General features: G+C 44.2%; 1 protein-coding gene across 7 annotated transcripts; it reads right to left on the bottom strand.

Moving 5' to 3' along the window:
* Positions 1-14,657: 14,657 nt before the first annotated feature.
* Positions 14,658-21,304, bottom strand: LOC131672754 (MIF4G domain-containing protein B). 7 transcript variants are annotated; one of them, XM_058950183.1, is made up of 10 exons: positions 20,140-20,336; positions 19,970-20,043; positions 18,334-18,427; positions 18,145-18,247; positions 17,670-17,943; positions 17,077-17,308; positions 16,803-16,921; positions 16,551-16,694; positions 16,254-16,382; positions 14,658-15,721 (listed from the first exon to the last, which is right to left on the bottom strand). In XM_058950183.1, the coding sequence occupies exons 2-10, from the start codon at positions 19,994-19,996 to the stop codon at positions 15,494-15,496; spliced, it is 1,350 nt and encodes a 449-aa protein (XP_058806166.1). In that variant the 5' UTR covers positions 19,997-20,043; positions 20,140-20,336; the 3' UTR covers positions 14,658-15,493. The 7 variants fall into 7 exon arrangements, with proteins under 7 accessions (XP_058806166.1, XP_058806167.1, XP_058806165.1 ...); XM_058950184.1 differs by lacking the exons at positions 19,970-20,043; positions 20,140-20,336 and adding an exon at positions 21,096-21,304 and having other exon boundaries at positions 18,343-18,427; XM_058950182.1 differs by lacking the exons at positions 19,970-20,043; positions 20,140-20,336 and adding an exon at positions 21,096-21,304.
* Positions 21,305-21,980: the final 676 nt, after the last annotated feature.

Raw genomic sequence — 21,980 nt, forward strand, 5'->3', positions numbered from 1 at the left:
AATATCAAATGCAACGAATCAAATACAGTAACCTTTTCAAAGAATGTTATCGTTGGTAAACCTATAGATGGCGTATCTAATAATTTTCTTATATTAAAACTTTATGTTGAAAAAGAAATAATATTCCGTATTTATTAAGTAATAAATTCTAATCGTTTTGAAATAAAGTTAAATACAGTTTCAAGAAATAGATTAATTGTTTCATGAATTAATAATATTTGTAAAAATAGTAATAATATTAATATCGATGAGAATAAAAATTTTATAACATATTAAAACATACAATTTTTAATTAAAAATATAGTCGAACTTAAACAATAGACATACATTATTTTAAAAATTTAATATTTTTATATGTAATATAATAGATAATTTTTTATTATCATTGTTATTATAATTCATCACTCAATTAATACATTTCTTGAATCGCAGTTGACTTTATTTTATAAACGAATAGATTTTAATTAATAAATATGAAATTTTATTTCTTTTACGATCCACCGTTGAGTACAAATTATCAACGATGGAATCTTTGTCGGTAACTTCGGAACCTATATTTATTTCAACTTGAGTAATCAAATTTCAACGTTTCAAAACGTTTCTAACTACATGTCAGTATAGTCACCTACTTGTTAACAAAAGACTATTATAAGACTAAGATTTATCGTACCTCGAAACTTTTATAAACAAAGGAAATATTGGACTACGAAAACGTAAAACAACTTTAGAAGTACTTATTATTCGTAAAGTAATGTTTGTAAAATTTTTAATAACGCATGTAATAATATTTATATTTAATTGAATAGGTGTTTTTCTAGTGTCAACGAATATATACGGATTCTCTTGAGACTCGAGATTGTGGATTTGTTAAGAAAGTAGCGAAAATGAGCGTAGCTGGAGATGAAGGTTTAGTAAGACATACTGGATCTTCTTTTGTATGGGAGATCAAAAATTTTTCCCTCGTTCATCGCAAACTAAAAATACACGACATATTATCGCCAATATTTTCAACAAATTGTCACCTTGATAACCTACAATGGAAATTAAAATTGATAAAAGTGGAAACAAAAGTGAAAACTAAAGGTCACGCTATGAATGCTAATCATATGCAAATCTATATCGATTGCTTTACTAAAAACGAGGTTATAGCAACTATTCGAATTTCTATTTTAGACAATCAAAATTGTAAAAAACATGAATTAATGATGGACAAACAAATATTTAGTGTTCACAAAGGTTTATCATGGGGGTTTCCTAAATTTGTACCGCAGAAAGAGGTTATAGATGAGAATAATTATATACGTTCATCGCTTTCAAATACGGATACTTTGAGAATATTATGTGAAATTATTGTCCACTGCAAAGCCAAAATTATTAATGATAGCCTAATTGATTATATGTCAAATCAGTGTAATGATTTTGAATTACTTTTAGAAACTGGCGATTACAGTGACGTTACATTGATCGTTAGTGGAATCAAAATCAAAGCTCACAAGGCAATTATTACAAGTCGAAGCCCGGTTTTTAAGGCTATGTTTACTCACGATATGAAAGAGAGTAAAGATAATATAATTAACATTTCTGATGTTAAGGCGGACGTGATGAAAGAGGTTCTTCGTTATATATATGCTGGTAAAGTTAACAACGTGCGTGCATTTGCCGGTCAAATTCTTTTTGTCGCAGAGAAGTATTCGATTGAAAAGCTTAAAAATTTGTGCGAAATAGAACTATCAAAAAATCTCCGGTTCAAGAATATACCGACCAAGTTTAAAATGGCTACAAACTGTAATGCCAAGATTTTAAAATCAGAAATTATTAACTTTCTTTTAAAAAATCTAAAAAATTTAGCCATTGAATCAAATTTTCAAAAGTTTGTAGAGTCGAATGAAAATATTTTAAACGAAATTGTTTTGTATATATCGAAGTATAAGTTGTAAAAATACGGTGACGTATTCAATACGCCGAATTGTTTTTTTTTTAAGAAAACGCGTAGGCATATTTTTTAAGTTTCATGTTGTTTATCATTGAATTTCCGAATCAGAAATAAAAGAATATAGAGTTCTTTTATTTCTATTTATATGGGCTGGAAATAAATTTGTGTAGTTCACGAATATAATTTGCTTTTCCGAATCGATAATCTACTTACAGTAAAATCGAATTCATTATTTCCCATATAAAATTTATTGGCTTTGTGTTAATGATCTTGTAGTTTTCTCGATCGTTGCTGCGTAATAGACTATGTCACGACATATATGGTTGTCGGGGGTACAGACATATTTGAAGTCAATTGTGGCGAACTGACGAAACCACGACAGCGTTTGAGTGTAAACGGTTTAACGGTGGGCGTTCGGTCGCGCAAGCAAAATTAAATCGTTTCAAGATGTTGACAAGTATTATTTCTTTTTTGTTCGAATTACTTCATTTTTCTGTTGTTCAATTTTTTGAGACAGACGAAATCTTGGAATTTATAGATTCTCTTTTCTTTGAGCCGTGCTCTCATAGAACAAACAATTACTTGTTTTCAAGCAATCTGTAAAAAGCTCTGTTATTTATCACAAGGCGATAGTAAATATTTTTATTTCATTTTAAATGTCAGTGTTGTAAATGGGTTTTTTAATATTAATTATTTTGTTTTTTCTCTTCTGGTTCCTTGCGGAACCTATCTCATATCGATGAAATATATTAAATATGTTTACGATATCAGGCGATTACATTAAAAGCCGTGTAATTTACGGCCTTACGTATTTCGCGCCCATTTGCAGATTCATTTTACAATTTCAGTGCACATATTGAGAAATTGTTTACCAAGCCAATACAATTTTATCGTAGCATCAGACGTGAAAACCTTTCAAGGAATAAGCGCAGAATATGGCTATAATCAAAAGCTCACCTCCTTACATTGATGCTTGTATCGTACAATTCAGATGAAGATTGCTTGAAGGTAGCTATTATATGCCTATTCTACTTGGCTATTCAGCTTATCGTCGACAACTTACAGCTGTTCTTACTATCTCCATAAATTCAATTTCAAAATCAATTTCGATCTCGGCGTCGATTATCTTGCACCACCATTGCGTCTCCAGCGAGTCGGATAAGTTGCTTCGAAAGCAATGCTACCCAATTGTTTCCCCCCTCTCTCGTTTCGCAAACGCATCGTCGGCGACCGCATTAGGAAAATTCAGACCGGCTTCATTTTTGGAAATCGATTAACCTTTGACAGCCGCGTATCCGATGAGATCGCCTTGAGCGTGCCACGCTCGCAGCCTTCCCCGCTGAGAAATAAATCATTTTACGCGGCAGAGCAGCCTTGTCGATGGCCGCAACGATTTCCCATTGAAAAATGTACTTCGCCGAGTGCCGACCATCGCGAATATCAGTGCTGGTGGCGAGCGCAATCGCTTTATTCCCGTCGATTCCCTGTCGCGCGTCAACTCATCGCGGCGCGCGGCAACTCGGCGGAATCGATAGAGAAGGCCGGCGAGCGCAGGTGCCCGCGGATGCGCGCGCTCGTCTATTCCGAACGCCCAAGGTGCTGGTATAGCGCGGCAGAGCTGACCTTGACTCTGAGACTGCCGCGCAAAACATAAAGGAAACTCGCGCGCGAAGCCAAGAGAATCCGGTTCGGTGTCGCGCGAGCAAAGTGCCCTCAGGGCAGCCGTCGACTCGCGTGCGTAATGCTCCTTAGCATTTCTGCCCGCGAGCTTCGCGGAAGCGAGAGAGAGAGAGAGAGAGAGAAGTTGACTGACTCGCGCACTGCGCCGTGCATACAGGTCTTCGCACAAAGAGACGCACTTGCGCGCGCTCCTATGCGGTCGCGCGGGTCAAAGCCACATCCGGAATGCCCTCTGCGACGACGACCGCCCCGGTGACCGCGCGCGACGCTTTTCGGCACTTGCAGCTCGGCCCTCTCCAAACAGCATTGTTCACCCGCGCAACTTGCCCCTCAGTTCGATTCGCCCGCATTTTATCACTGCGACAAGCGTAGAGCTTCCGTCCGACGTATCGTCCGCTATTGTTCTCCGCGTTTATTCTCGATTTTGCAAAATCACCGTGGCAATCAACTCGCGCAAAAACAAGAGAGAGAACCGGAAGTGGCCTGAGCGACGACGCGGTACAAAAACTGCCGCCTGATTAATGGAGATTTTTAATGTTACACCTGCCCTCCGAGAGCATTCAAACGCGATCGGCTTTGGAAAGCAATTAGCCTGCAGTTTGTTCGCTTCAATAGGCGCGAGGTTACGAGCCAAGAGGCAAGGTCGAGCGCGCAGCTCACTATCGAATCATTAATTTTGCTTCTTAGAATTTTCAAAGCTGCCCGCCTATCTGTCGGCGCCGCACTTCCGTAAGATTCTCCTTTTCTTTTTTTTTTCATCGCGACGTTCGATTGCATTTTGATTATAGGTCGCTCTCTACCGCTGAATACTTGACAGATCGGTGAATGAATAATGCGGCATTCTGTTGAGCAGTTGTATAGCTACGACGCGGAAGCTGTTAATAATCCTGAAGGTGTTTATTTTAACTATGGCATTCCCGAGGAGTTATAGCATTACAATTTATTTTATTTTGTCGTTACGGCATGGCATTGTCGGAATTGTTCAGCGCGTTGGTTTTATTTTTTTCGCATTCCTTTTCAATTCACGGCATAATGTATTTTTTTTGTCAGCGCCGGTATAATTTGCACTTCTTGATTCGTTTATGCAAATAAGTACAAGGTTGAGAAAAATGATATTGTTGTTCAAGAATAGAAGAAAAAAGTGTCTTGGAAAAATTTTAAAAGTCATTGCAATATTTTTTGCTTTTTACAGTACTTTAATACATCAGAAATCAGCAAAATTCACTCGTTTGCTCGTATAGAGGTATATGATTTATATCTGCGCATATTTAGAATGATTGAATCGCATTTAATTAACGTAACGTGTGTATTGTAACGCGCACAATCGTCTGTGAACGAAATTGAATTAATAAATAAATTAATGTTTGCTCTTAAATAAAGTTCTTTATTTCTCGCTGCATATTCCTATATAACATAATCCTATATAAAAACATGATGGTCCTGTATAAAATAAAATCCTATATAAAAAATTAATGGCTTCGTGATCTGATTGACGGAAAGGTAGTCATGTGGGTTATAATCACGTGGCAGTGTGTATGTGTATGCGCGTGTATTTTAATTAGTATATATAATAATATGGGTACAGGAGCTCTTGGAGCTCTTGTGTTCAGCAAATTTGTGCTAATAAATATCTCGAATTGTTTTACATCGATTTTATATTAATTAATTGAATAACGTAAGACGCTTTATAGGCATTAAAAAAAGAATAACGTCCACATTCACTCAACGGCCTAATCTTAAAATAACATGATAAAATAATTTTGAATGATTTTGCAGTTTTGTATTATATTTTTCATAAAATGTATTAATTTGTACTTTTACTGATGATATCTGCACGTCATTTTGGATGATGTCGTTTGGTATACAAACTATGCAGTCCGTATGATACTTCGTAAGATTTTTGATTGATAACTTTTCAAGATTGTAATATTCGAGCTTGATTGGCATCCCACAGTTGAATGTCATAAGTCTAAAACGTTTTAATTATAGCTTTGTAAAGCAGTATTTTATTTTTGATTATAAGCTCCGATTTTCCTCCTATGAGCCAGTACATTTATCTTCATTTTAGTTCTAGTTGTTCTCGTTTTCTGAATATGTGCTCCTCCCATGTGAGCCTCTGGTTTTAGTATGTTTTCAAGTACTTGACATAATTACTGTGGTATAATGTCTTTGTCGCTGAGTTTGATAGGTAGACAAGTGTCTTTTCTGAGTGTGAAGTTGTGTGTGTGTGTGTTGATTTACTTTCATTTGTTTTCACTCTCCATGAATTTCAACAATTTTGTAGATAATTATTTATATAATTTTGTTGTATTTCTGATATTTTGCATCCGAGTGTGATGTGATAATGGCTGTATCATCGGCGTATGTTGCTACCATGATAAGTGCAATGTTGGCCTTATTCGGCACCTTTAATATTGCAAATACCACTCCAAAGGAGCTGAAACCTGAATAACTGAGTTCCAGTTTTTTTGTTTATAAAACAAATTATGAAATTTATGTAGAAACAGAAGGAGAAGCGAACTTGGTACCCTGTTCGTTATATCTATAGCTTAACTATCACACTTAAGCTGAACGCGCGAAGTGCTCTTCACGACACTAGTCTGCATTAAAGATGTAAACATCTGGTTGTATACGTCGGCACGCGTAAGAATGTTATCAGATCGTTTATCAAATAAATTCTCGTTGCCCGTTTAAGCGTTATTGCGGAGGATAAAAACCGCGGAGTGAACGTACAAAACCTGAGGGGACTGCGTGCATGCCTTTCAAATAAAGTAATAATACACGAGGGTAATTTTAACTCGTAACGAATATTAGACAGCCGACGGCGCAGTTCAGCACCGCAACAATTTTGCGCACGTATGTGTGGGAGGCGCGCCACACCCACGTCAAAACATTCTCACGTTGCGCGCGAAACGTTGTAACGAAGTCCCTGAGCTGCGATCGTAAACGCGTGTACGGCTTCGTTCCAATTAAGCTCGAAGCACACAAGTGGGTCACTGCAGGAGCAGCCGCGAGGGCTCCATCGTTACATCCTATACCGAGTCATGCGCGCACAATGTTCGTAAAAAAAATACCAAAAAAAAATGTTCGCCAAAAATCACAAATAAAGGCTGCGCGCTCGCAAGGTCGTCGATGCAATTCGCCTGATATCAAGTCTATCGCAATCGAGTTTTCCTGCGCATGACGAAATCGTGTATATAAAAGAACAATTATTCCACGGTAATGAATCGACGATGCGAGTCAGCTGATTAAACGAAATCACAAAGATATACGCCTTTTTCTGTTTATTATAGTTTATTTTATTCACTCACGAGTATCCTTTCCGAGACATGAATCACAAAGTTTTTCCCCAATAAATTGAAATTTTAATGAGCTTCCTTTCCTTATCCATTCATCATTACTGTTTATTTTAATTCACGTAGCTGCATCTCAATATTTGTACTTTCCATATACAATTGCAAAAATTAAAATAGTTAACTACATGCTGCATCCAATTATTATTATGAACACTAGTTGAAAAGCTAACAATTGATTACTCAGTTACTACGTATGTTCTCTCGTAACAATCACCTTAAAAACTTTACTTTTGTGAAAATGTTTGGTTAACAGCATTGTGTACATGAAAAACCTTTCGAAGATGATACATAGTCATTAGAGTATGATGAAACTGCATGAAAATAGCGAGAGAACCGATACAAACTTTTGCGCAGACTTCACTACTGCGTAGATATACTATCGGCGTGGCAAGAAAAATCTCGATAAGCGCCGATATTCGTGTCTTTTATTATAGTGTTACGTTTACGTATTATTGAAACTTTATTGAAACACAAACGTGATGCTTTCAATTTGACGCTCAGGCGTCAACTAACTAAACAACAACAAAAATATTTATTCTGACGTTGCCGTGGATACAAACGTACGAATTAGATATTATAAATCGCATTCGTAACACTAGCATTAGATGCCTCATAATCGCTAAAATGACATATAAGTTTTTCACAAAAATCTAAAGAAATTGGACCTTGCGATTAAACGAAACGCAGTACGAAAATTATCTGAGCCTATCGGACGCATGTTAAAAAAATAACCTTGGAATCTGAATATCTCGATTTTGAATACCGTTACCTATGCTCAATTTCTACCCGCTGTATAGTCGATAAAAAATGAAAGCTAGTTTCAAAGTCTGACGGAACCTTCACCGAGGCTTTCATCAATTCGAACTCAAAGGTCGTTTGAAACGTTTTGCCTATGAATTTCTTCACGAAAGGATAATACGTTTTTTTTTAAATATAAGCTTCTCCCGGGCTATGAAAAACCAATCTGCAAATGTTCGAGTTACTTTTATTGCCAATCTTGCACGCCTGAAAAAACTTGCCTGATCACATTTGCATGGTAAAACATAGTATCATTTACCCATTCAAAATTAACTGTATGTAATTCCGAATATTATCAATTTCTTCTATTTGCAAAAATAAATAAATTGATTTAATATTTGTACGACATATTTCAATGGTACCTTTACCAACTACACTGTAAAAAAGCTGCAGTTGAAAATTCAATATTCGTATTGAAACTTTTTTTCAACACAGTATTGAAAAATCAATACAACATATTGAAAATTCAATACAACGTATTGAAAAATCGGTATATAAGTTACAATAATTTCAGTTTGTAAATATTTCAATTCGCTACTATAACATTTGCAACTCAATTACGGTCAACAATTATCATTAAATTTACTTTAAAAATAATAAAATTCAAAAGAGAATAATTTTTACAAACGACAAATTTTAGTTTGTATTGAAAATTTAATACTTGGTATTGAATTTTCAATGCAGTATACAATTTTCAATAGAATGTATTAAAAATTCCATATTTTCGTGTTGAATTTTTAATATTTTGTATAGAAAATTCAACATTTCCTTGTCAGTGTAGCATTAACATAGTCAATTTATCTACATCATTATCAGATGGAATCAGTAGTTCATCTTTAATTAAATTTACGCTTATCAGTTCTACGTAAAAATTTGCCACGTATTCCATGGTCGGTTAATTTTGGAAATCGATTTATAAAGAACCAATCTAATAAAACTTTCACTATCAAAGGTGCCGAATAATGCCAACACTGTACTTGCTCTGCACCGCTGATCTGCTAAAGTTTCGAAATATCATGACAGCAACATACGCTGATGATACAGCCATTATTACATCACACTGTGATACAAAACATCAGAAATACAACAAAATTATATAAATAATTATCTACAAAATTGGTGAAACTCATGGAGAGCCAAAGCAAATGAAAGTAAATCAATACATACACAACTTCACACTCAGAAAAGAAATTTGTCTACCTATCAAATTCTGCCTCAACATACTTGACTGTTCAACGTCATCTACCACCTACATAAACAATTGTGAAAATTGCAGGTAAATTTAACAAAAATTGGTTATCAGGCAAGTTTCGCCTGAATATAATCCAATTTACAATATTCGGTGTCACATAAGATGCGCAACAGTTGCATCAGACGCTGCCGGATCGGCAGGTAGTGGTAACGGCGAGCGCGCGACGGCGACGACGTTGACGTCCACTTCCGCACCTCGTAATTCAGGCAACGCGAGCGCAACGTCGGATAATTAGGTGTAGCGCCATTTACGAAACACACAGCGATAGCCCCGCGACGGCAAGACTCGTAGCCAAGGGCAGTTTTTCCAAAGGCGACGTCTTTTTCGGCCGACCTCGCTCGCGCTGGATCCTTTACGCTTATTTTTTGCTTTTATTTTGTTTTTCAGCGCGTTATTACGTAAGTATCCAATCGACCTGAATACACCTTCTGCGTGGCGTGCGGGGTGAAATCGTCAGCATGGAAAGACGCTTAAACGCTGCCGAGTGTGTGACGCCTGCCACGTGCCTTTCCATTTTTTTTTCTTCCTTCGCTTTCGATTCCCTCGCGCGCGCGCGCGGACGCCTCATTTTTGTTTTACGCTCTTTACACTTGACTGTAATGCACGCTCGCCGTTACATATCATGTAATGTACGTGCTTTTTATGCATACCGCGCGGGACCACATTCCTCGGCTTGAGAATGCAAAAAGACAACAAAAAGACGAAATTTCTAGACGAGGATTATGATGTAAGGTTCAAAAAAAAAAAAAAAAAAATTCTCTTCTCAATTGTCGTCGGCGCTTTGTTTGAATATAAAAAATAAATTACTTTGTTGAATCGAAGCCAAAGTTTGATCGACTCGTGCATATCTTGAAAGAAATGTTTTTTGTTTTGTGACGCGTGGTGATAGCTCATTTTTTCGCGATTCTCGTTAGACCGTATCGCTCGTCAAACACTTCTGATTCTCTACAGAATAATTTGGCGAGAATTCATCGAGCCAATACACGCGCGCGGCATGCAGAAGCGCTCACGTGCTGCCTATTTGTACGGCTGACTTGTTACTTTCAAAACTAATGTTTCTCCATTAATTGAAATACATGTACTCAGCGATATACGCTGCAGCATTTTAATCAAGTCATGTATTGTTCGTGTCGACTGCATCTCATGTGATTGCGTCAAAGCTCTCGCTGTTGTACCCGTACGCTAGGAGTGCAAAGAGAGGGAGAGAGAGAGAGAGAGGAAAAAAAAGTCAATTTTTCTCCTGTTGCAAACCACACGGAATAAAAATTCAATAAGGCTTTTTCCTCCTTCGCTCGCGCGGGAGTTGCACGATGAATCAACCCTTTTACTGCATTGTTAACTCCAACACCAGCTCCATACCAGACAAGGTAATAAAGCAGTGAATACCACAATATACATTCATTTTTTCTCTCTCTCTCTCTTTTTTATTCTTTTTGCGTAATCTAAAATGGAGTTGTTTGACCAAGAAAAAACATTTTTGCGGTTTGCGCATCGTATTATTAAAAAAAAATGAAATATTCATTACGAAACCGAGGGGAAATAAAATGTAATTATAAGCACTCTTACAGATATGATACGACCGAGTTAGAATCTCAAAGAGCTGTGTAACGCATAGATGAGACTCGTTCTATCTTGATTCACGAGTAATAATGCACGCAGTTCTTGTAAAGAGAGTAGCAAAGCTCGCTCGTTTACACGAAAAAGAAAAACCAGAACAATCGTTGAATTTCGATAGTCCAATTGATCATGACGATCTCGTTACTGGTTACTTCGATCATTACACTGGAAGAAGTGAAAACGGCAAGTGCGAAGAAATCGAAAGTAACAATGCCAGAACCCTGCACGTGCACGCCGTACCCATTCCCCAAATCCGCGAAAATCCCAGCCCCTCTCTGTCCGTACGATCATTCTCACGACTCGCACGTCGGAAAGACGCATCTCGGCGCGGTTCGAGAGAGAGAAAGAAGCAGAAAAATAAAAACGCGAATTCCGATTACGAAAGTCCGTAAGAAACGCGCGTTGGGAGGGAAGAAAAAGAAGAAAAAAGAAAAAAGAAAAAAGAAAAAAGAAAAAGGAAAAAAAAAAAAAGAGTGAGTCTTCTTCGTCCGCGAGACATTTCATTTTCACTACTCGTTTAATGCCGCACACTCGGGAATCGTCTTTAAGTGACGCATCTTATTGAGCAACACGTTCCATTCCGTTGACTGAGGCCGTGTAGCAGCGAGGCGCGTGCGCGTTAAAACGAAGCTGCTCGCGGAGCGAAAGCGAAAAAACGAAAAAAAAAATATTTATATATATATATATATAAAAGACGCGGAAAGAGGAAGTTCGCGCGAAATCGGCAAAATGAACGCTTGGCGATCTCGGCTGCCACTCGTGAGCGCGCGGGCGAGATAGTCTGCAGAGGAAGAGATTAGAGACGAGCGGCGACAGGCACGGACGCGTCGGCTCGCGATTCCAGAAGCGCGCGTATAATTCAGACTCGCGTGAGAAGGAAGAGGAGAGCATCTGTGCCGATATACCGATACGCGAGCGTGATTTTTGCTATTATATATGTTCCGGAGGAGAAGGGCCCTTCGCGAGTAGCATTCGTGACTACTTGAACATCGTCGTTCGATCGCTTCTACGTAAAAAGAGTGGCAGGAACCCAGAGTATAGTACACGGAGTGCCAACCCAAATACTGGACTATAACAGCTCCAGGTGGAATCCACCGTACCACCGGAGCCACGGTGTTGATCTCTGGCGCATGCACTTTTTGAAAAAAAAAAAAGAAAAAGTTGTTTGCATCCGGTGGGAATCGAATTTCGGACTCCCGCGTGGGGGACCGACGCCGCGCTTGCGCGATCGATGCTGTAAATAAATAACGGAGCGCGGAGAAAGGACCGTTATTACAAGCCCGTGGGTAATTTTTACCGGCGTAGGTATACACACGTATAGGACGTGCTCTCGTGCCGATGCCTCGAAAAATCTTCCGATGTTTCTTTCGCTCTCTCTCTCTCTCTCTCTCTCTCTCTCTCTCTCTCTCTCTCTCTCTCTCTGGTTAATCTAGAAGCGCGCTGGCGGATTTTGTTTTTTCGTAAACGCAGCCGCTGGTTCGCGACTCTTTTTCCGCTAGGTCGCCGCAGCAACGTTGCGACGCGAGTCATGTGAGATGGAGAGCCCGTGTCACGTGGGTTGTAAGCCAGTCATGCGACAGCTCTATCTCGCTCGATCGGTCTGCCCGAGTCTGGATAAATTATCGCGCTCTGTCGGAATTTCATTCGGCTCGATGCGGCGGCTACGTTTTCCTCCTTGTCGATTTAGGCCAACGATGCAGTAATGGCACGAAGCGGGCGATACACATAGAACAAATGGAAGGCTTCTAAGTGCGTATCGGTCGCTCGCGGTCTCGCCAAACTCTCGCCTCCGTTAATTGTGAGATCAGCAGTGAAAAAAAAACATCGCATCCGTTTCGAAACGCCGGTGATTAGTAACCATGCCGTCCCACTGTGTTTCGCAGATTATGCGAACGCGAGCCCATGCGCCCATAAATTCAGACGAGCGGAGCTTGCGCGCTCGTGGTCGCGTGAGAAACCTCCAAAATCTCCTTTCAACGAGGCAGTCACGGAAACAAAGGCGCGTTGCTCGCTCGTTAATTAGCCAAAAGAGAGAGAGAGAGAGAGAGAGAGAGAGAGAGAGAGAGAGAGAGAGAGAGAGGAGAGAGGGAGAGAGGGAGAGAGATAATACGCTGGCGCAACGAGGAAAGAAGAAAGAGTTGGCCAATAAATCGTCCTGGCGCGCGAGGAATTTCCACACGCGATATACAGCCCGTGGCGGTGAGTCAGGCGCGAGATGCTCGCGCTCGGCCGAAATCAAGGTTTCCAGGGCAATCGGGCAATTAGGCAACCTTAGCGCGGGCTGCCCTTGCCCGCCGCTTAGCGCAACGACGTTTCCCTCGCTGGCAAAAACGACGACAATGCGCGCGTGCGTCATTCCCCGCTGCGTCGCGTCTTTCAGTGCCCTCGTTGTACTCGTATATACGTATCCGATCGCGCGATCCACTTGGCTGCAATTAGCCTAATCCAGCGCTCTTCCTAACATAGCCGAGCGCCTTGTCCGCGGCGCGTGTACCCTCGTCGTGTCCCACGTGTCTCTTGCACGCGCGTACCCTTGGATCGGTAGCTTTGGCGAGAAACGCCGCCACGGCGAAGACCACAGAGCACCGAAGGACTCCCGTATCGGACGATACCAATTCGTACCAGAATACCAAGCTCGTTTCGATCGCTCTACCGCGACGAATTTCAGTATTCCAGCGACGTCGTCGCCGCCGTCGCCGCCGTCGCCGCCGTCGCCGCCGTCCCCGCCGTCCCCGCCGCGCGGGCTCCGTGGTTCCGCTCTCTCGGTTTTCCCAAAAGTCTCTTCTTCTTCGGAGTTGATTGTCTCGCGACTTTTGAGTCACAGAGGAGCACTCGGTGCACGCGCAGACCCCGTCTTTCTCGTAATCGCGCGCGACGCGGATCGATACCGTAAAAGTTTCATTTTTCCCGATTGTCACTTGTCGAAGATGCAAACGTGAAAAACTGTTACAACGATTTGTTTTTCGTTGCGCGAGCTCGCGCGCAATAAAGTATATTTCATTCAACTACTTTATCTGCATCAATTTATATTACGCGCAATATCTTATTTATGTAACGCAGCCGTTGAAACGCGCGTTCTTCTTTTTCAAAAATTTGTTAGAAAGATTCGTCGTTTCGAAATTCCCGGGAGTGCGCAATTTATTCAACGCAACATCGTTGTGTTATTCGCAATTACGCCGGGCGTAACCCGGGGATAATTAGTCGAGCGTGTAGTTGTCCTCCTTTTGTTTCTTTAACCCAAGTGCAAAACCATGAAAACGAGAGTGACATCGCACTTCTATATCTATCGTTAGCTTGCTAAACGCGGCGTGAACCGTGGCGATCTCTTCGGCTGATTATAATATTGTTATATCACCGTGACAGTAGAGTGCCATTCTGATGTCATGATGTTGGACACTTTGAGAAGGTCCCGAGACCGCGCTCGTCACGCAACGACGCAGAAAAATAAAATGCCAATTGGCTATCGCCAAACGAGCCGTGAGTCGACGCCACTCGAAATTACAGACAAAAGAAAAAAGGGAAGGCGTTAGCGGTCGCCACGGTGGGATTCCGCGAAGTGAAAAAATCGTGGCGTGCAACGGACGCGATTCATTCGTAGACTTGCAATATTATAGGAGCGCAGCTTACGTCAAAAGGTGCGAGAGAGGAGAGGAGGCCTCTCTTAAGGTCGGCGCGATCGTCGTCGCTGATTTTTTTTTCCTCTATCGATTTAGCCTTCGTAGCGGCGTTCTCCTTTCTAAGGAGGCACTTTGCATCCCATATATACACGCGCTCTCACGCGCGTTGCAGTTCAAAGGTAAACCATTGCGAGAATCGCGCGCTTCCATCGACTATTCCCCGCATACTCGTGCGATGAAGCTGTTTTCCATGCGCAAGCGAGCCTCTATATATACAACCTGTTATTTCGCATTTACAAAAGTGTCATAATGCTGATAACGAACGAACGAAACTTCTGCTACAATGCTTGCTCGCCATATATTTCCTAGCAGTCGGGTTCGTTAAAAGAGACAACAAATATATGTTTTTTTTTTTTTTTTATTTTATTTTATCGATAAAAATTGTTAATGAGATTGCGTTTCTATACCCACGTGTCTGGGTTTACAAAAAAAATTACGTTCTAAGTGTCTGCGTTTGTCAAATTATATAAATGCGATTTACAAGTGAAACGAGAAGGAAATTGAGACGAAAATGTGCGCGCGTGACTCTCGTCACGCACTAAAGCGACGCAAACTAAATATGATTATAAAGGTGCATGGTCATCAAAACTAACTAGGTAGAAAAAGAAAAGAAGAATCTGAAATACGCAGCAGCAATTTGTTTCACACAAGTTCAGACTAGATTTTGTCGGGGTTGTATCGAGTAGATCGAGAATTTACAACGTATACAAAAATTGCCGCACAACCACCAATCAGAAGTTGAGCGCAGAGACAAGCGACCAATCTCCGCGCGGTGCAGTAGCGATTGCTATACAACTTCTTTCGTATCCGTGTGTGTATCACACAGCGTTGCCGTACGTTCATATGTAAATGCTCCAATATAAAAATTCAATCGCTTCGCGCGCACGCGGCTCACGTCGAAGAGGGAAAGAAGAAAAAGAAGGAAAGAAAGGAAACATAAGTATAATGTCCATCCGCGAAAGGTGAAAACCGCGACGTCGCCCGCGCGCCGAAAGCGCAAAACGAAGAGAGCCTCGCTAAACGAATTCAAGTCGGAGTAGATCGGACTCTACGCGACGAACCCGGAGCCGTCGCCCTTCGATTCGCGCCGGGCGCAGCGCGCGCGAGGTCGCGCTTCGAGGACGACGCAAAGTACAATGGCACGATGGTTGCTGCTGTTGCTCGTTCAGCCGGGCCTTCGTCATTTGGACGAGCCCGGATAGTAATAGACCACCGCCGGAGCGGGCAATTGCCAGTGCGCGGCGTGCAGCTCGATCAGCTGCAGCAGCGTCTTGCGCACCGGCGGCGGCGCCGTGTCCTGCTTCAGGAAGGTGTCGCGCACGCCGCCCAACAGCTGCTGGAGCTGCGCCGGTAGCTCGGTGGCGAGGTCCTTGCCGATGCACGTCAGAATGAAGAACAGACAGTTCGCCTGCGACAAACGGAACGAATCAGCGAGCGTTTTGAGGGGCGTTCGCAAAAGTGCCGTTCGATGCTCTCGTCTCGTTCGCTCGCGAAGATGTGCGCCTCGAGGGAATGGGAATGCCCAAGTTAGAGCTTGTACGCGTGCGTGTTGCGGCAGCCCGCGAAGCCGACTCTCTCTCTCTCTATCTTTGCGCGCAGTTTTTACGCCGTCATCGAGAAGCTTTCGCTTTCGTAAGCGAGCCGTTCACTTTCGAAAGCTTCGAAAGCGTCTTTTTCAGCCGCTACCAATTGGAATTGAAGCATTCGTTTCGCGATAATTGGCCACTTTTTTGCCCGGCGCGGCGAACCATCAATTACCGAAAACATTCCGAGCCGCCACGAATGTATCTGCTCTGTACTATCTGTGCGAGCTGCATCGATCCAGGATTCGTGCGCGGACAACGAAGCGCCTTTTCGCCCGACAAATTGCGAAAGCACAACGGCGAGCGCTGCATCCGAAGGCCGCGCGAAGTGCGCGAGATGACGTATGTGAAAAATACCTCCGCGGCTGAATTGATCATCGGAGGACGGAGGCAATCTTGGCAGCACTTGTAGAGCAACGTGAGGAGGACGCGTCCGGGAGGAACGCCTTCCTGCTGCGTCTTCAGCTGCAGCTGACGTCGTTTCAGCTGAAAGGTAAAGGACAAGGTAGTACTCCGTGAATATTCTTCCGCTCGGCGCAAAGGTGGACGCCAACGATCAACGACGCTGCGCTCGCGAGATTACAATTTCGGAAGAGATCGGAGCTCGTTGGCGCGCGCGCGCGCGCATCGCTTGGAAAGAAAAACGCATCTCACCTGACAGTACATTTCATTGAGGAATGTCATAAAAGCTGAAAAGTGATGACAGGATGATAGGTCCTGAAGGAATCTGTTACGCTCTTGGTACCATTGCTGGCATGTGTTGAGCAAAGACTCGAGAAACGTCTCTTTGACTTCTTTCTAAAAGGAAAGAAAAACAAAATAAGCGAAACGCTTACGTAAGCTCTGTTTTTATTCAAATCCATCGGCCGACGTTCGGGGCGAATAAAAGGGGATACGGTTGCTCACCTCGATGATCGTGATACAGATCTTGGCTGCCGGAGCGGCACAGCGCTGATTCTCGATGACACGCTCCAGAATGTGCCGCACGAGCTCCATGAGCACTCGTGCGCTCAAAACGTTTGGATCTGCAAAGACGTGCATAGTAACGTGAATCTTAGAAGGAAAAATTTGGTTCGAGCTGCTTGTTGAAAGCTCTATCGAAAGCCTATTTTTACAATAGAAGTTAAAGTTCGTATGATTAGACGACAAAGTGAAGGAGAGGGTGCTGCTCATAGTTTACCGTCGATCGCTTTGATCAGTGTTTCTTGCACGTCGGCAGGAAACTTGCCAAGTTCCAAGGCGTCGGCGATGCTCATGGCCTTGTTCGCCAGGACTTCGGGCGCGGTGAAACTCTTGGAACGTCTCAAGCCGTACGACGAAACAAAGGACAAGGATTTCGTGAGCTTCCCCGGCTTCGGGGTCGGAGTTTTCATTTCGTGTGCGTCCACGCTAAAGTGAACTCGACCGGAATTCTGCGAACAATCGCCGATCGTTGGTTAGCGAAATTGAATGCTCGGGGAAGACAATGGCTAAGTCAATTGGTTTGATGGCTAGCAATTACACGTTAAACCTTACTTCGACAATCGTCGAATCGAGGATGAGGAGGTCTCGAGGCCTTGTCAGATATGTAACCGCGCATCCAGCTAAAAACGTCTTTCGTCGCGAAAGGAAGCAAAAAGAACGGACGCTAACGTTGCAGGAGTAATCCTCGCGCCGTTCGCCCATTAACACCGACCAAATACAACAAACGCGACTTGATCTCCGCGCGTCAATATTTGCTGATGAAACTTGGAGCGCGCAGCTCGCGAGACCCTTACGCGAGACGGGACTCACGTGTAAAATGTTGCCGCTCGAGGCGGAAGTGTTCAAGGCGTGCGGTTGTCGGTGCATCTGCGTGGCAGCCGCCATCAGCGGATGATAGCCGGACGGATGGTGATGTGGCCCTGGCGACAGTTGGTGCTGCAACGGGTAGTGCATCTGCGCTGCGTGGTGTTGATGCTGCTGCTGCTGCTGCTGCTGCTGCTGAGCGTAGAGGTAACGGTGAACGTTGCCGCTGGACTTGCTGTGCTGCAGATAGTACGGGCGCTCCGCCGAGTTGGGCTGGGATCTGCGTGGAACGGAGAACAAAACGAAAGATACGAGCTGCGGTCGATGTAAGCGGTGGGGGCGGCGGTGACGGCGGTGGCGGCGGCGGCGTCGCGAGATCGTGGTCGCGCGATCCGCCGTGGAAGACGCGTGCGACGCGCGCGCCCGTGTCCTCCACGGCTCGCGTTATCGCCGATCGCTCGCTACGGAATTCTATCGTTACTTGTGTAAGTGTAGGTCGTTGTGCTTCATGGTGAATTCCTTGGCGTGTACATTCAATTGGGGATTGGTCGTTGCATTAGCCGTCGTTCCGTCCGTTCTGACGCCTGCAAGGTAAATGTCGTGCACGAGGATTAATAATCGAATGTCATCGGCAAGCGAAGCGGTGTGCGAAGCAGCGGGATCGAGTTACCGTACTGACCGGGCGGTCGATAAATTTCGAGGGATGGTTTCGATTTCAAGGTCGCCGCGTTATTATTTCGTTTCTGCAAAACCGCATCCCTCATCTGCGAACAAACAGAAAACAGGTTGCCGTTATTAGGGTGCCGCGTCACTTACGCGCGAGAGGCGGTCGTTGCCGCTGACCGAACGAAACGGTCGTCGAGGGAGCTCGCCTCTTCGCAAATCGATCGGGGTGACGGCCAGCCCCTTTCGGCGTTCCTCGTTACTTTTTCACGGCTTTTCACGAGACGCTACATCTCTCGGCACTCGTCGTTCGAACCGACAGACGCGTTACACAAGCGAGAACAAAGCCTCGCTCGCGCGTCTCCTCCTCGTTTTCCAGGAGCTCGTCCGTTGAGCGCGCCTCGGCCTTTCTTTAGTCTCCTGCCTGCCCAATGCTCGTTCGTTTCTCGCCACTTTCTAAAGGCTTTTCATCTCACGCGTGCGCCGAGGCGCTCGCTGCTTGCTCTAGCACCTGAATTTTTCCGATCTTCAGTCTTGAAACCGAAGTGTGCTGCGTTTTTTTCAGATTCATCGATCCGCTAAAGTCTTTAGCGCGATAATTTATGTAATGCATACGGTAACGTTGCCAGTTTACGTGAAAACTATATATAAATATACGATAGAGTTAAAGTTTTAACATTTGGAGCAAAGAAATTACAATTTTTCTCTACGGTCATGAAAGTTCTGAAAAATTAGCAATTTGGCAATGTACGAAAGACGAAGGGAGGGGCAGGAGGGGGGGAGTCGAAAGAAGCTCCTGACCAAGCCGGCATTTCAAAAAATCTCTAGAACGATGATCGCGAAACCCATCAAAACGTCCATCACAATCGCGCATTAGCTGGCAGCCCCCCCTTATGTAAGGAAGTTCACTCGGCGGCTCACGTATGTCGGGTAAGCTGAACGACGGCACGCTCGTGTTAAGATTTAGAAAACAAACTAGGCCTCTCCCTCTTTCTCTCATCGTCCAATTTGTTGTTCCTCTTCGTTGCCCCCCTCCCTCCGTACTAATTAACGAAAGCGAGCATTACTTCGCACCGCACAAGGCGAAAATTTCACGGTGCACCGTGCGCTCGATCCCATGCAATTCGCGTGGGTGGCACGCGGCGCGCACGTCACACGTCCAACTTGGCCAATCGCACGATGCGTAGAATCAACAATTCCGATGATGTTGCCGATGGCGCACAGGCGCCCGAGCGAGGAGTTCGCACGGTAAAATGATTATTTTAGAGCGTCGACGTTGTTCCGACATCGATTAAACGTTTTCGCGCGCACGTTCGTCGCGCATTCGAAAGCGATCTTCCAAAAATATAAAGATACACGAGCGAGCGAGGAACTCGGGGCGTCCGCCGCGTGAATGGAATGGATCTCTGGCTTGCAGCGCAGTTGCAGCGCGACGACGAGTCGGAGGATGCCCTTTATTACCGCGGGGCTCCGCTGCCTCGTGAGTTTTCGACGAGACGAGAGATGCAATCAACGCGGGCCAAAATGACGAAGAGGCACTAGCCGTCACACTCGCACGCGCGCACACACACACACACACACACACACACACACACACACACACTCTGAGAACAAGAACACACACGCACAGTACACCCACTTACTTCATAGATCTCATCGGAGATTTCCATGCGTGCTCGCAGTTGCGTATTTTTTATGCTCAAAGTGGAAGGAGAAGCTGGCGGATCAGAGAAAAAACGAGAGAGAGAGAGAGAGAGAGAGAGAGAGAGAAAGAGGATAGAAAGAGGCCCCTATATTTAGGCGATCGACTTACAGTGCGGGCCTCGTGAGAGTCATGCTTGCTTTTCGAGCTGCTAGAGTGTGTCGTGGAACATCCGCCTAGTCAAACTAACGTCGTGGTCGGAGTATCGGAAGGGATAGAGCAAGAAGAGAGATCGAGGGAGCAAATAGAGAAAAAGCTTTCGAGAGAGCTTAGCCGCGAGCGCGAGCGAGCTCCGCGATGACTGCGCCTCTCACTAATAATAGACGGCTACCGCGACCGAGCGACCGCGAGAGCAAGAGGAGAGCGATTTGCGCGCACACGCGCGCGTCCTACGTGTGTGCGTGTACGCGTGAACTGTATATACGCGAGGCCAACTGAAATATCCGCCGGCTGAGCCGAGCTTTTCTCGCCCCCTTTCTTTTCGGCGAGGCGCGCGAGTGCCTGCTGCGTGAACAACGTTGACCGAGCGATCGTGACCGGGCACTCTCGCAACGCTACGACAGTCGCCGATACCACCTCCGCGCGATCGCGATGCACGGGGGCTGCGAACGTCGTCTCTTGCGCGCGGCAACTTTGTCTTACTCCGAGGCTCCGTATTGCGCTCAAAGCGGGCACTCGCGTCAGCCGATGCTCGAGTAAAGTCGCAGCGAAGATCGACCGGTCTCGTTTCTAGTTTCAATCGCACCCTACTTCGACGCCACCGATCGTGGCAGCCAACGTCAGAAAAGCAAGCCCAAGAGAAAAGGAGACGCGCGCAAGTCAAAGAGCAATGATAAAGACGTAGCATAATTACTCTCGCGACCACTCGTCGTCGCATTTGGCTCGAGCGCCGATGTACGGCACCGGCGCGCATTAGCGTCGTGACGCATCATCCGAGCGAAGCCTACAGCCCATAATACACCTACTTCCAACGAGAGCCAGCTTCTCGCCTTTTCCATCTCGCCGCGCGGCTACGCTTACGTGCGAGCCGTCGCTCGAGCGATCTCTCGAGGTCGTATATCTCTCACCTTCGAGTTCCTCTTGCCGACCTTCTGCACCATCTTCGTCGCTCGTGGCAAAGGGCACGCGATCCCCCGCGCGAGAAACCAAGCGAGGCTCTTGCGAGCCGAGTCGTTACCACTGATCGACGTGCACGCGACGGCCACGCGAACGACTCGACGGGCGCATAATCGTCGTTGGGATCCACGCGCGCGGACGCACCGCTGCGGCTTCGAAGTCGGCGGAGCACTGCCGGCACCTCTTGCCGCCCGCCCGCTGCAACCGCGAGAACTACTTTGGCACGCGCGAGGAGGTGGCAAAACTCGCGTCACCGACGAAGGTTACATCGCGGTAACATAACGCACCTATTTCTCCACTCTTCTTTTTCTTTTTGTTGTTTTTTTTTATTTCTTATTTATTTTTTTTTTCTGGTTACAGAGTTGAGAACTCCGTATATCAACATTTATTGACTGCTGCGTGGTTTAGTTCCCGAGGCTTGCTTGACTGAAACTTCTCAAGAGAATTTGAACATTTCGGATTTAGCGCGACGATAATTGTATTTTTCACAAAAGCGTATGCTACTTTTACCTTTGCTGTCAAGACAGTATATTATAAAATGCATTTGCTAATCAAAAACGATTAGAGCTTGCGATTTATCTGGTGTAGCGAATTGCTTTCATAAAGTTTTATCACGCTTCATTTGAACGAATGACGAACGAAATAGATATTTTTTACATTGGCTTAATGTGTAATGTTTATTATTGGTATGCATTTTCAGTGGAGCGCATCAATAACTACAAGAGTATTATAATAATTCGCACGTTCAAGTACACTGCCGGTTTCTCAAAATGGAATTCGGATATTTTTAACTGCGTTCATGGTTGAAAATGTCCACAGGAATCTGTTATCCAATC

The sequence above is a fragment of the Phymastichus coffea genome, unplaced genomic scaffold (assembly GCF_024137745.1).
Source record: "Phymastichus coffea isolate CEN01 unplaced genomic scaffold, Cenicafe_Pcof_1.1 PCOF00158, whole genome shotgun sequence".
In the NCBI taxonomy this organism is placed as follows: Eukaryota; Metazoa; Arthropoda; class Insecta; order Hymenoptera; family Eulophidae; genus Phymastichus; species Phymastichus coffea.

Excerpts from the sequence above, each read along its gene's own strand:
- LOC131672754 (XM_058950182.1), bottom strand. The coding sequence starts at position 21,128 with ATGGTGCAGAAGGTCGGCAAGAGGAACTCGAAG. Across the intron at positions 18,248-18,333 it reads TCGACCGCCCGGTCAGTACG|GCGTCAGAACGGACGGAACG; the intron begins GTAACTCGATCC and ends TTTACCTTGCAG. Across the intron at positions 16,695-16,802 it reads TCTGTATCACGATCATCGAG|AAAGAAGTCAAAGAGACGTT; the intron begins GTGAGCAACCGT and ends CTTTCCTTTTAG.